The sequence below is a fragment of the Salmo salar genome, chromosome ssa14 (assembly GCF_905237065.1).
Source record: "Salmo salar chromosome ssa14, Ssal_v3.1, whole genome shotgun sequence".
NCBI classification, from domain to species: Eukaryota; Metazoa; Chordata; class Actinopteri; order Salmoniformes; family Salmonidae; genus Salmo; species Salmo salar.
The window spans coordinates 19002246-19016408 of record NC_059455.1 but is presented as its reverse complement, the minus strand read 5'-3'; the positions used below and the strand labels follow the sequence as shown (position 1 = coordinate 19016408).

Here is a 14163-nt window from a genome sequence, read left to right as displayed (position 1 = left end):
CACAGATCTTCATTGTAAAGGGTTTAAACACAGTTTTCCCACACTTGTTAATGAACATGCACCTGTGGAACTGTCATTAAGACACTAACAGCTTACAGATGGTAGGCAATTAAGGTCAGTTATGAAAACATAGGACACTAAAGAGGCCTTTCTACTGACTCTGAAAGACACCAAAAGAAAGATGCCCAGGGTCCCTGCTCATCTGCGTGAACGTGCCTTAAGCATGCTGCAAGGAGGCATGAGGACTGCAGATGTGGTCAGGGCAATAACTTGCATTGTCCGTGCAGTGAGACAGGACCGACCTCGCAGTGGCAGACCACGTGTAACACCTGCACAGGATGGCAACTGCCCGAGCTACACTAGGAAGGCACAAACCCTCCGACGGTCCGCAAAAGGCTGGACTGAGGTCTTGTAGGCCTGTTGTAAGGCAGGTCCTCACCAGACATCACCTACGGGCACAAACCCACCCTCGCTGGACCAGACAGGACTGAAAATAAACAAAAAAAGCTCTTCACTGACAAGTCGCGGATTTCTCTCACCAGGGGTGATGGTCAGAATCGCGTTTATCGTCTAAGGAATGAGCGTTACACCGAGGCCTGTACTCTGGAGCGATTTGGAGGGTCCGGCATGGTCTGGGGCGGTGTGTCACAGCGTCAGACTGAGGTTGTCGTCATAGCAGGCAATCAACGCTGTGCAGTACAGGGAAGACATCCTCCTCCCTCATGTGGTACCCTTCCTGCAGGCTCATCCTGACATGACAACCCCACCAGCCATACTGCTAGTTCTGTGGGTGATTTCCTGCAAGACAGGAATGCCAGTGTTCAGCGAAGAGCCCGGATCTCAATCCCATTGAGCACGTCTGGGACCTGTTGGATCGGCGGGTGAGGGCTAGGGCCATTCCCATAGCCCCAGAATTGTCCAGAAACTTGCAGGTGCCTTCGTGGAAGAGTGGGGTAACATCTCACAGCAAGAACTGGCAACTCTGGTGCAGTCCATGAGGAGATGCACTGCAGTACTTAATGCAGCTGGTGGCCACACCAGATACTGTCTGTTATGGTCATATACACTGCTCAAAAAAATAAAGGGAACACTTAAACAACACAATGTAACTCCAAGTCAATCACACTTCTGTGAAATCAAACTGTCCACTTAGGAAGCAACACTGATTGACAATAAATTTCACATGCTGTTGTGCAAATGGAATAGACAACAGGTGGAAATTATAGGCAATTAGCAAGACACCCCCAATAAAGGAGTGGTTCTGCAGGTGGGGACCACAGACCACTCCTCAGTTCCTATGCTTCCTGGCCGATGTTTTGGTCACTTTTGAATGCTGGCGGTGCTTTCACTCTAGTGGTAGCATGAGACGGAGTCTACAACCCACACAAGTGGCTCAGGTAGTGCAGCTCATCCAGGATGGCACATCAATGCGAGCTGTGGCAAGGTTTGCTGTATCTGTCAGCGTAGTGTCCAGAGCATGGAGGCACTACCAGGAGACAGGCCAGTACATCAGGAGACGTGGAGGAGGCTGTAAGAGGGCAACAACCCAGCAGCAGGACCGCTACCTCCGCCTTTGTGCAAGGAGGAGCAGGAGGAGCACTGCCAGAGCCCTGCAAAATGACACTGAGCACATGTGACAGTGTCTGGAGACCCCGTGGAGAACGTTCTGCTGCCTGCAACATCCTCCAGCATGACCGGTTTGGCGGTGGGTCAGTCATGGTGTGGGGTGGAATTTCTTTGGGGGGGCCGCACAGCCCTCCATGTGCTCGCCTGACTGCCATTAGGTACCGAGATGAGATCCTCAGACCCCTTGTGAGACCATATGCTGGTGCGGTTGGCCCTGGGTTCCTCCTAATGCAAGACCTCATGTGGCTGGAGTGTGTCAGCAGTTCCTGCAAGAGGAAGGCAGATGCTATGGACTGGCCCGGCCGATCCCCAGACCTGAATCCAATTGAGCACATCATGTCTCGCTCCATCCACCAACGCCACATTGCACCAGACTGTCCAGGAGTTGGCGGATGCTTTAGTGCAGGTCTGGGAGGAGATCCCTCAGGAAACCATCCGCCACCTCATCAGGAGCATGCCCAGGCGTTGTAGGGAGGTCATACAGGCACGTGGAGGCCACACACACTACTGAGCCTCATTTTGACTTGTTTTAAGGACATTACAAAGTTGGATCAGCCTGTAGTGTGGTTTTTCACTTTAGTTTTGAGTGTGACTCCAAATCCAGACCTCCATGGGTTGATAAAGTGGATTTCCATTGATTATTTGTGTCATTTTGTTGTCAGCACATTCAACTATGTAAAGAAAAAAAGTATTTAATATTATTTCATTCAGATCTAGGATGAGTTATTTTAGTGTATATTTAAACATGTTTACTGAAAATTAACGCAGTTGACAGTGAGACTACTTTTTGGGTCCTAAGAGAATTCTATTCTTCAAGAAACAATATCAAAGAATTGAAATGCCCACTGAACAGACTCCATCTTCAAAGTGAATCAATGTTTAATTACGACTCATGAGATTAAATACAGACACCTGTTTTATTGACAAGAAACAATAACTACATAACATTTGCAGTTAGGATGCTGACACCGGCGTAGCATTTTTGGTTTCAATTGATAGTTTGAAGGATTAAACAGGTTCTTATGGAGCACACGGAGGGATAGCTCTTCCCACATGATTCATCGTTCCAGCCGTTTTCAGCTTAAGAGGAAACACGAAATAGAAAAGTCACATTTATTTGTTAAACGTACTCTGAAAAAGTTGAATTTGATGAATGATAATGGGCTTACTGTACCTCCAAAGTTCATCTGAATACATGGCTCTCTGGCACCATAGTGGTTATTCGGCTCCCCCTTCAGCCCAGCTCTCGTAATCAAATTTGGAGCCGTCACTCCAGAACCATAGCCTGTCCTGTGGGGAAGTAGTGAGATCTCAGATGTGCTTGCTGAACAATTTCTAAAATCCAACATACTCATGGTCTTTACTCCACCACCAGAACCGTAAAAGCCACCACTACCAAAAACGTGCAGACTGACACTGGAACTGTGGGGTGAAAACCCATAAGTGTTGATACTACAACCACATTTCTAAAAATCCCAATGCATTTCCATAGCCTTGACCGGTGAAAAAAAAACCCAGCCTACAACCGTTTAAAGACTGAATCTGCATTAGGGGGGAAACAGCGCCACCATTATCATTTTTGGTCGCTGAACAGCGTCGCGCAGCATGGTTAAAAACAAAATAAAAAAATAGCTAAAATTGTTATATGTCGCAAACTGACGGGTCACCATTAAGGCTTCCAGATTTAAAACATGGCCAGACCGATATGGAATAGGTTGCCTTTTGATACCATGCTATAGTACTCACTCCAGCCCACTGTGTCAGTGGATACTGCAATGGGCATTCTTTTTGTACATCTGTAAGATCTTCCAAACCAGGTTCTTTTTTATATAGACACTTTCTTAAAAACTACACCGACCTATCAACTTAACAAATGTCAGATACAACCTTAATCCCAAGGTCTCAAATGGAACAAGCCACCTAGTAAGTTGTTTCTGCGCCATAGCAAAGAGGAAGAGTCGAGAAGAGCGAGAAGGATAACTACGGCCAAAATCTGCCTTCTCAAGCGGGTAAGGTTTTTGTATGGCCGTCAATAAGATGTCGAATTTCATTGACGACAAATATAATGGCTTATTTGAGCAAATATACGTTTTGTAATGCTTAGGTTGTTACGAGTACTGATACAAGTAGCACACATGACATGCCAGAAACTGAGAAAACCATTTATATCGGAGTTGTGCCTGTCACACTGGAATCTGCTCTCTCATAGGCTAGAATGGTCCCACCTGATCTGCCCGACTGCATTCCATTGCAGACTCTACACATGGTTAGAGGCCAATATAATGGATCATCTGTGGCAATTGCTTTGGAGTTGAAATATCCAAGTATTCTTTCGAGATGATCAACTCAAATCTAGACCTACATCCAACAGTATTTCTTTCACTTTTGACAATGACTTCACACGAGGCCTTAGTCACATGACATGCCTAAATACTTATAACCACTAGGCTAATAAATCACATGTGTGAACAAGTGTTGCGATTGTGTGTGTCCCCCGTTACTTGCTAAATGTCAATGAGCGTTGTCACCATCTTTCCTCTGCTGTACCTCAAACTGTGCTCATCACCAGCTGAGAAACTGGCGAGTTGATTACTCTTGGCACAGAGTTGTCTGAGCAGTGTCTTAACACCTACTCTGAGCTGATTGTTTCATTAGTCTTAAAACAGGATTCCTAGGACATGACATATTGATGAGTATACTAAGACCTCAAGCTGAACTGTTCAGGTATAGTATACCTTTCCCTGGAGTCACTCCTATCACTTTTACTCAACTATGACAACTGGGTACCTTTTCCACCTTTGCCTGAACAGCATCATATCCGCCAATCCAGGTAAGAGGGAAACTGCCAGTATTGATCAACACCACCGCCTGTAGAAATCGGAACTCTTCATAGCTGTGCACAGATGCCAGGTTTGCGCCAAGGTACTTTACAGTGTTGCGCACAGGTTCCAGTTTTTCTCCAAGTAACTGACAGTGGCGCTAGAGCAAGCAGTACACAGAGACAAAGACATGTCATAATGGAAGTATTAGTCAGTTGTCCAGTCTGAGAATTTGTCTTCTGGACTCAAATATTGCCATCGGAACTAATGTTCTATTAACAGGCTCTTAGAGATTAGTTAACCCATGCCCTGTGGGTTCTAATAGACAACAGGGCCCAACTCCACACAAATATTGCAAAGCCTATAGACATTATTAATTACAGCATATTTTACATGAGGCGCCTGTTAAAATAAGGCCAAAGACCCTTTAACTAAAAGAGCCAGATCATTTCAATTGTAGAGGGTAAGCATTATACCTCTGCTTTGGGCCATGTCATTGCAGTTTTGACAAACATGAAGCAGCGTGAATTAAATTGGAACCAGCCTCTGGGGCATGGGTTTCTTTTGTCTGCTGCAAATTTCACCAAATCATCTGAAAGGAGAAGACAGGGAGTGTTACGAAATTGCAGCCGACTTGAAAGGATAGTCGAGACTGACAGACATACAAATCCCCTTGCATCATAAATAACATTTTTAGAGCAGTCATACCACAACAAAATATACACAACGAATGATGTAAAGCACAAACTCATTCCACAGAGCACCTAGTATCTACAGGTTTTAGCGCCTCCCTCTATTGATCAATTTAGAACTCCCCTCACCTGGTTGTCTTCATTGAAAGGTAAACCACCTGCAGATACTAGGCACTCTGTGGAATGAGTTCGACACTCGTGATGTAAAGTGTGAAGCTGACTCTTACTTGCTATGTTCGCAGTCATTATGTCGCCCAGTGTAAAGGCAGCGCTGAGAAGCAGTAGAAGGGTCAACATCGCCATGGTGATAGTCTCCTGACACACACACACACACACACACACACACGAGAGAAGCCATCTGTTTCCCCAACCTCTGCTCGAGCACCCCAGTAAGTCCACTTATCACATTCAACTAATGAAGGGCTGAGGAATACCAGCTATCATCTCTTCCACCACATACAGTAGATTAGCCTGGCACACAGGAATGTTTGACTCCAAATGGCACTACATAGGGAATTGAAAGCATCTGATAGTCACCATCTACTTAAGTAGAGAAGTCTATGCTCTTGGGTTCTCCCCAAAACAGCACCCTAGCTAACTAACCCCGATGCATGGCACACCTAGTAAGACACCATTTGGGATGAAATCCGATACAGTACTATGTTGAACTCTCACCTGCAGTCTGGTCATGTCAGCGCTCTGTTTGTGAGTTGAGTTCTACCGCTTCCTGCTCTCCTTTTTTAAGGACCCATCCAGTCAGACCCCTCCCTCTCTCATCCTTTAACCGTTCAAATAATCAACTAATCATCAAGCTTTTATCATTTGAATCAGCTGTGTTGTGTTAGTACAAAAACCAAAACGTACACCCCTTGGGCAACGCCACGGGAAGAAGTTTGGTGGTGCAGGGTACTTTTAATGAATGTTATTTTCAATTGGGGTGCTGGAAAAATATGTTTGGCTGTGCAACAGGCGCTCTATTGGTCCACTATTATAGCACTACTTTTGTGAAAATGTAACAAATCTATAAAAAGTTGACATATACAGTACCAGTCAAAAGTTTGGACACACCTATTCATTCAAGGGTTTTTCTTTATTTTTACTATTTTCTTTGTAGAATAATAGTTAAGACATCAAAACTGTGAAATAACACATATGGAATCATGTAGTAACCAATATATTTTAGATTCTTCAAAGTAGCCACCTTTTGCCTTGATGACAGCTTTGCACACTCTTGGCATTCTCTCAACCAGCTTCACCTGGTATGCTTTTCCAACATTCTTAAAGGACATCCCACATATGCTGAGCACTTGTTGGCTGCTTTTCCTTAACTATGTGGTCCAACTCCTCCCAAACCATCTCAATTGGGTTGAGGTTGGGTGATTGTGGAGGTCAGGGCAGTCTGATGCAGCACTATATCACTCTACCTTATTGGTCAAATAGCCCGTACACAGTCTGGAGGTATGTTGGGTCATCGTACTTTTGAAAAACAAATGACAGTCCCACTAAGCGCAAACCAGATGGGATGGTGTATCGCTGCAGAAGGCTGTGGTAAACATGCTGGTTAAGCGTGCCTTGAATTCTAAATTAAACACAGACAGTGTCACCAGCAAAGCACCGTCACACCTCCTCCTCCATGCTTCACGGTGGGAACCACACATGCGGAGATCATCCGTTCACCTACTCTGCGTCTCACAAAGACACACTAATCAGACCAAAGGACAGATTTCCACTGGTCTAATGTCCATTGCTCGTGTTCCTTGGCCCAAGCAAGTCTCTTTTTCTTATCGGTGTCCTTTAGGAGGGGTTTCTTTGCAGCAATTCGACATTAAGGCCTGATGCACGCAGTCTCCTCTGAACATGTGTCTGTTACTTGAACTCTGTGAAGCATTTATTTGAGCTGCAATTTCTGAGGCTGGTAACTCTAATGAACTTATCCTCTGCAGCAAAGGTAACTCTGGGTCTTCCTTTCCTGTGGCGGTCCTCATAAGAGGCCGGTTTCATCATAGCGCTTGATGGTTTTTCCGACTGCACTTGAAGAAACTATCAAAGTTCATGAAATGTTCCGCATTGACTGACCTTCATGTCTTAAAGTAATGATGGACTGTCATTTCTCTTTGCTTATTTGAGCTGTTCTTATCAAATAAATGGACTTAGCCCTATTTGGTAAAAGACCATCTTCTGTATACTAGCCTTACCTTGTCACAACACAACTGACTGGCTCAAACACATTAACCTCTATGGGCTAGGTGGGACGCAGGCGTCCCCCCGTGGTGCACTCCATCAACAGCAGGTGCATTTCAAGAGCGGCAAATTTGAATCCAAATAAATGTCAAAATTCACATTTTTCAAACATACAACTATTTTACACCCTTTGAAAGATAAACATCTCCTTAATCTAACCACGTTTTACGATTTCAAAAAGGTTTTACGGCGAAAGCATAAATTTAGAGTATGTTAGGACAGTACATTCACAAGAGTTGTGTGTAATGTTTTGTCAATTCAAAGACAGGGTCACCAAAACCATAAAACCAGCTAAAATGATGCACTAACCTTTTACAATCTCCATCAGATGACACTCCTAGGACATTATGTTAGACAATGCATGCATTTTTAGTTCTATCAAGTTCATATTTATATCCAAAAACAGCGTTTTACTATGGCATTGATGTTGAGGAAATCGTTTCCCTCCAATAACCGGCAGTCAAGTCAGCATCACAAATTAAATAATTAAAATTAGAAAACATTGGTAAAATATTATATTGTCATTTAAAGAATTATAGATTTACATCTCTTGAACGCCATCAACTTGCCAGATTTAAAAATAACCTTACTGGGAAATCACACTTTGCAATAATCTGAGCACTGCGCCCAGAAAAATACGCGTTGCGATACAGACTAGTCGTCATGTTGGGGAGATCTAAAATCGAAAATACTATGTAAATAATCCATTACCTTTGATTCTCTTCATCAGATGTCACTTCCAGGTATCACAGGTCCATAACGAATGTAGTTTTGTTCAAAAAAGCTCATCATTTATGTCCAAAAATCTCCGTCTTGTTAGCACATGATCTAAGCCCGCCGGACTTCACTTCATGAACGAGGGGAAAAAATATATTTACGTTCGTTCAAACATGTCAAACGTTGTATAGCATAAATCATTAGGGCCTTTTTTAACCAGAACATGAATAATATTCAAGGTGGACATACTCTTTTATAACGTATTGGAACGAGGGTACCCAACATGAACTCGCGCGCCAGGTGTCTAATGGGCCATCATCGTTCCATGGCTCTTGTTCGGTCAGATCTCCCTCCAGAAGACTCAAAACACTTTGTAAAGGCTGGTGACATCTAGTGGAAGCAATAGGAAGTGCCAAAATATTCCTCAGCCCCTGTGTTTTTCAATGGCATAGGTTTAAAGGTAATACAACACATCAGGTATCCACTTCCTGTCAGAAAATGTCTCAGGGTTTTGCCTGCCAAATGAGTTCTGTTATACTCACAGACACCATTCAAACAGTTTTAGAAACTTTAGAGTGTTTTCTATCCATATATAATAAGTATATGCATATTCTAGTTACTGGGTAGGATTAGTAACCAGATTAAATCGGGTAGATTTTTTTTATCCAGCCGTGCAAATACTGCCCCCTAGCCCTAACAGGTTAAGAAGGAAAGAAATTCCACAAATTCACTTTAAACAAGGCACACCTGTTAACTGAAATGAATTCCAGGTGACTACCTCATGAAGCTGGATAAGAGAATACCAAGAGTGTGCAAAGCTGTCATCAAGGCAAAGGGTGGCTACTTTGAAGAATCTCAAATAGAAATAGATTTAACACTTTTTTAGGTTACTACATGATTCCATATGTGTTATTTCATAGTTTTGATGTCATCATTATTATTCTACAACGTAGAAAATAGTACAAATAAAGAAAAACCCTGGAATGAGTAGGTGTGTCTAAACTTTTGTCTGGTACTATATATGTATGCTCTTTACTTGTCAGTGTTCCAAATGGGGACATTATTTGTATTTTTACCTAAACATGCAAACACCATCAGATAGAATTCATAGCAGGCAGTGCACTGGGTTAGTCAGATTTTGATTAAGTATAACAGAACAGATGAATTGGCGAGACATTCACTCTCATGGGATGGGTTGCCAAAAAGAACTAACTGAAAGCCACACTCCCAGATCTGTTTATGCTGTTCTGCCAAGGCTATCACTGTTACGGTTCACAGCAAAAATGCAGTCAAAATACAGTTGAAATGCAGCTGATATTTTGACGCTTCTATATCCCTGGATATCACCTGCATGAATAGCAATTTCTGTTAAGCTCGTTCCTACCCTGCTCCTGTATTTTTTTCAAACATCGACCAGTAGCATTGCTAGTGCATCTCTCTCTCTCTACCAGAGTCTACCCCATTATAAGAACCCCAACAATAACTGCTAAAAGCCCATGTAAGCCTGTTGGCCGTTTGGCATGTAGGAGATGACGGAATTTGCTTTTGGAAAAGGTTGAGGCTTTTTGACACTGGCTTGAACGGGTCTTAGCAGAGCATGTGTATGAGCATCAACAAGCCTTGTTACCATGTACCCTTTGAGAATGAATGAACCAATTGTTACATCACACAAACATAAGTACCAGATTCATTTTGGGAAATTCATTTGGGTAGTTTTCTTTGCACATTGGAGGATCCTGCAAAACCAAGTGTGAGGTTATGGCATTGATGTCATGTGTGCTATCCACATCCTGGTGCTGAACTGTGAAACGTCATGCGGTGCTGAACATTTTGAAACAGCTTGGCTCGTGGAATTACTCTTTGATCCAAACTAATACATTAATGAAATTGCTGCACTAATGAATTATTTGGAAACTAAAATCTGATTAAGGGAAAGTCCCACACACTTTTTTCTGTGCGCACAGTCAGCCTATTTGTGCCTGCCCAACAGAATGCACATTGTGGTGCGGGGACTGCCATATTGTTTCATCATTTTGCCATAAGGCGTAGAGCCATTTTTGAGTGAGAGACTAATAAAACCAATACTGTCCCCCACTGCGTCGCAATAGGATTCGATCAACTATTAGCGTCCATTGCTATATCAACGGTGTGATTACCTAGTCATTGGAATTTTGGAGATCACAGCCTAAATTGTGTTCTTTTCTTCGTCGTTATGCAAACATGGCTGATTTCCGCGACAATTTCGCTGTTTAAGCAAGCTTTGTTTAGCTAATAACATGGAAAGATTAAGTCAAACTACTTTTTGGGTACCTCGTCAACATTACAACATGAAATCCTTATGTCTTAAATGTTGCTCCGTTTAGGAAATGTCAAAGAAACCGTGTATTCTGCTTGACACAATATCACAAAGTAAGCCCATGTCCACTCCACAAATATGTAAATCCTCTTGATTCAGTCACTGGCTTGTCTGGCTGTCATGTTTTTATTTTAACCTGCCCTTATCTACACTGAAATAATATAATTTCAGTAGTCCTCTATTATGATTCATTTTTCCTCTCTATCACATAGCTCATTAAATACACCCTTGTGGTTGAATATATATCTCTTGTTGGTCCTAGGATACAACAATGAATAATCTGGAACAAATAAATACCATCAAAGGATACCTTACAGCTTCCAATAATGAACACCTTGTGAAACAGCTGTGAAAACCAACCTGTCAATATTTTAATACATAAACTTTGATCGTTTTTGGTACAGTTGTGTCATGAATTTATTTTCTGTACACCGACAATCAGACTAAAATACTGAATTCTGGTGCGTGGAATATAGAGGAGGTGGATGTGTGTGGGTGGGAGGTTCTGCCTGTCCCTTGTTCTCAACAGGCAGCCAGTCTCAGAAGGGGGACTTGAAGAGGGAGACTGCAAAGTCCAGGCACTGCTGCTCTCTTGAGAACAGGAGCAGGGTAGGAGACAGACACAGAAACAAGCAAACACACAGGTTACACTGAGAAAATGTAATGGATTGGTGTAGTGTTAGAAATGGGAGATATGTACTGCTCAACACTTTTGGAAGGTATAGCCTCCATGGTCCCCCTCCGCACAGAGAATCAAACTGATCCAAACTCACTGGTTCTGGTAGATGGGATTCCTCCTGGGGGGCTCGGCCAGTCGATGGTCCTAAAATTAATTTCTTGCTTTTCTCAAATGTCAACCAAAACTTTACATACTTTGTCTATCGAGCTTCACTGAAGTGTAGGGCGTCAGGGCTTTCAGTGGTCGACTGTCCAACTGTGGAAGATTGTTGGCTTCCACCGAGGTAACCCTAGGAAGACAGAGGAAAAATATCAGTGTTAGGGAAACTAAAAGTAGCTTCAGGTCATTTGTATGCAAATAGTTGTGAGATCTTTTATATTCACTTTAACAGATGGTGACCCCAGCTAGGAGCGAAAGAGCAGCGAGGTTCTCTCAGGTCTCGCCTTCCTTCCTTCCGTCCTTCTTCCAAACCAAGTCATTTGCCCAGACGTCGTAGCACTTGGTCCCCTTCTTGATTCTGCTCCGGTAGCTCTCCTTCTGTTTCTCCTGCGCCTCGTCCATGTTCAGTCTCACCTTGATTGAGAACAGGAATAAATACAACTATATTTCCTAGGAAGGTGGTCCTCAAAAGGCGTTCTGATCTGGTTTGAAAACATCCACCGGCTCGCGTCCGTACTCGGTGGAGGCCTAGATGCTGCTGTCGTGTGCAAAGAGAGACTTACCTTCAGGTTGTTCTCGCATCCTTCCTGGTACCAATCAAGGGACTTGCCCATGGCAGTCTTGAGGGTCTGGTTGGTCCAGTCACAAAACCTGGAGGAGGGGGTAGGAAAGCGATATCTATTGACAATGTAACATATTGAAATATGTACCATGGAAAAAAAATGGTGTAAAAAGAAATTAAAACCATTCCAGCGTTCATGACCTCGGTCACTCAAGGATGACCGTGGGTGTTGAAGATGTCCACCATCGCCTTGGAGGTGGCCTCGCCAGTCTCGTCCTTGATGGGTATCATACAAAACAATCTGTTTTTGGTTCCAAGCACCTTTAATGGTTTACAGAAGGGAATTGAGTTAAGCACGTCCTCTTTCTTCCCTTACTGACCCTAATGGGTATTGCCTCCACCCACTTAGTAAAGTGATCACCTTCACTTCATTACTATGATCATGGTGATGCAATTATACTAGCTAGCTGTGCACGGAGGGAATAAACACATCACACTGCGCATCATGCGATTCCATATGAAATGCATTTCTAAAGCCCTTTTTACATCAGAAGATTTCACAAAGTGCTTATACACAGTGGTTGTAGAGGGTGCAACAGGTCAGCACATCAGGAGTAAACGTAAGTTGGCTTTTCATAGCCGAGCACGGAGGTCGAGAGAGTCGAAAACAGCACGTCCGATGAACAGGTCCGTGTTCCATATCCGCAGGCAGAACAGTTGAAACCAGTTGGCTCTAATAAGTATATCTTGTACTCACGTCTATACCTAGCGAGAGTTTGGAAACGCAAAGCTACATTCTGCGATTCGAACCACCAAACAGCTGCCCCACTACTTGGTATACAGGGAACGGATGGGGTAGGGAAATGTAACACTAATATTCACTGACAGCGCTCTGACAATTTTCAACTTTTAAAAGCTATACACACTATTCGTTTACGTTAGTGTTTGTGAAGTGATAAACTCAGCAACAATAAAAAAAACATCCCTTTTTCAGGACCCTATCTTTCAAAGATAATTCGTAAAAATGCAAATAACTTCACAGATCTTCATTGTAAAGGGTTTAAACACAGTTTTCCCACACTTGTTAATGAACATGCACCTGTGGACAGGTACAGGATGGCAACTGCCCGAGCTACACTAGGAAGGCACAAACCCTCCAACGGTCCGCTAGACGCTGGACTGAGGTCTTGTAGGCCTGTTGTAAGGCAGGTCCTCGCCAGACATCACCTACGGGCACAAACCCACCCTCGCTGGACCAGACAGGACTGAAAAGAAACAAAAAAAAGCTCTTCACTGACTAGTTGCGGATTTGTCTCACCAGGGGTGATGGTCGGATTCGCGTTTATCGTCTAAGGAATGAGCGTTACACCGAGGCCTGTACTCTGGAGCGATTTGGAGGTGGAGGGTCCGCCATGGTCTGGGGCGGTGTGTCACAGCATCGTCGGACTGAGGTTGTCGTCATAGCAGGCAATCAACGCTGTGCAGTACAGGGAAGACATCCTCCTCCATCATGTGGTACCCTTCCTGCAGGCTCATCTTGACATGACAACCCCACCAGCCATACTGCTAGTTCTGTGGATGATTTCCTGCAAGACAGGAATGCCAGTGTTCAGCGAAGAGCCCGGATCTCAATCCCATTGAGCACGTCTGGGACCTTTTTGATAGGCGGGTGAGGGCTAGGGCCATTCCCATAGCCCCAGAATTGTCCAGAAACTTTCAGGTGCCTTCGTGGAAGAGTGGGGTAACATCTCACAGCAAGAACTGGCAACTCTGGTGCAGTCCATGAGGAGATGCACTGCAGTACTTAATGCAGCTGGTGGCCACACCAGATACTGTCTGTTATGGTCATATACACTGCTCAAAAAAATAAAGGGAACACTTAAACAACACAATATAACTCCAAGTCAATCACACTTCTGTGAAATCAAACTGTCCACTTAGGAAGCAACACTGATTGACAATAAATTTCACATGCTGTTGTGCAAATGGAATAGACAACAGGTGGAAATTATAGGCAATTAGCAAGACACCCCCAATAAAGGAGTGGTTCTGCAGGTGGGGACCACAGACCACTCCTCAGTTCCTATGCTTCCTGGCTGATGTTTTGGTCACTTTTGAATGCTGGCGGTGCTTTCACTCTAGTGGTAGCATGAGACTGAGTCTACAACCCACACAAGTGGCTCAGGTAGTGCAGCTCATCCAGGATGGCACATCAATGCGAGCTGTGGCAAGAAGGTTTGCTGTATCTGTCAGCGTAGTGTCCAGAGCATGGAGGCACTACCAGGAGACAGGCCAGTAGATCAGGAGACGTG

General features: G+C 43.8%; 1 protein-coding gene and 1 long non-coding RNA gene across 2 annotated transcripts; both read right to left on the bottom strand.

Moving 5' to 3' along the window:
* Nucleotides 1-2487: 2487 nt before the first annotated feature.
* Nucleotides 2488-2858, bottom strand: LOC123726622 (uncharacterized). The gene is made up of 2 exons (XR_006758682.1): nt 2801-2858; nt 2488-2706 (listed from the first exon to the last, which is right to left on the bottom strand). It is a non-coding gene; the product is annotated as an uncharacterized lncRNA (long non-coding RNA).
* On the bottom strand, nt 2845-5923 carry LOC106599602 (ladderlectin-like). The gene is made up of 5 exons (XM_045693659.1): nt 5813-5923; nt 5365-5452; nt 4922-5037; nt 4414-4605; nt 2845-2916 (listed from the first exon to the last, which is right to left on the bottom strand). Exons 1-5 carry the CDS (start codon nt 5825-5827, stop codon nt 2845-2847), a joined length of 483 nt encoding a protein of 160 aa, XP_045549615.1. The 5' UTR covers nt 5828-5923.
* Between the last annotated feature and the right edge of the window lie 8240 nt (nt 5924-14163).

Coding starts and splice junctions, on each gene's coding strand:
- LOC106599602 (XM_045693659.1), bottom strand. Junction 5,038..5,364: donor AATGACTGCGAACATAGCAA/GTAAGAGTCAGC, acceptor TTCTCCTTTCAG/ATGATTTGGTGAAATTTGCA. Junction 2,917..4,413: donor TTCAGGCAAAGGTGGAAAAG/GTACCCAGTTGT, acceptor ACTTCCCCACAG/GACAGGCTATGGTTCTGGAG.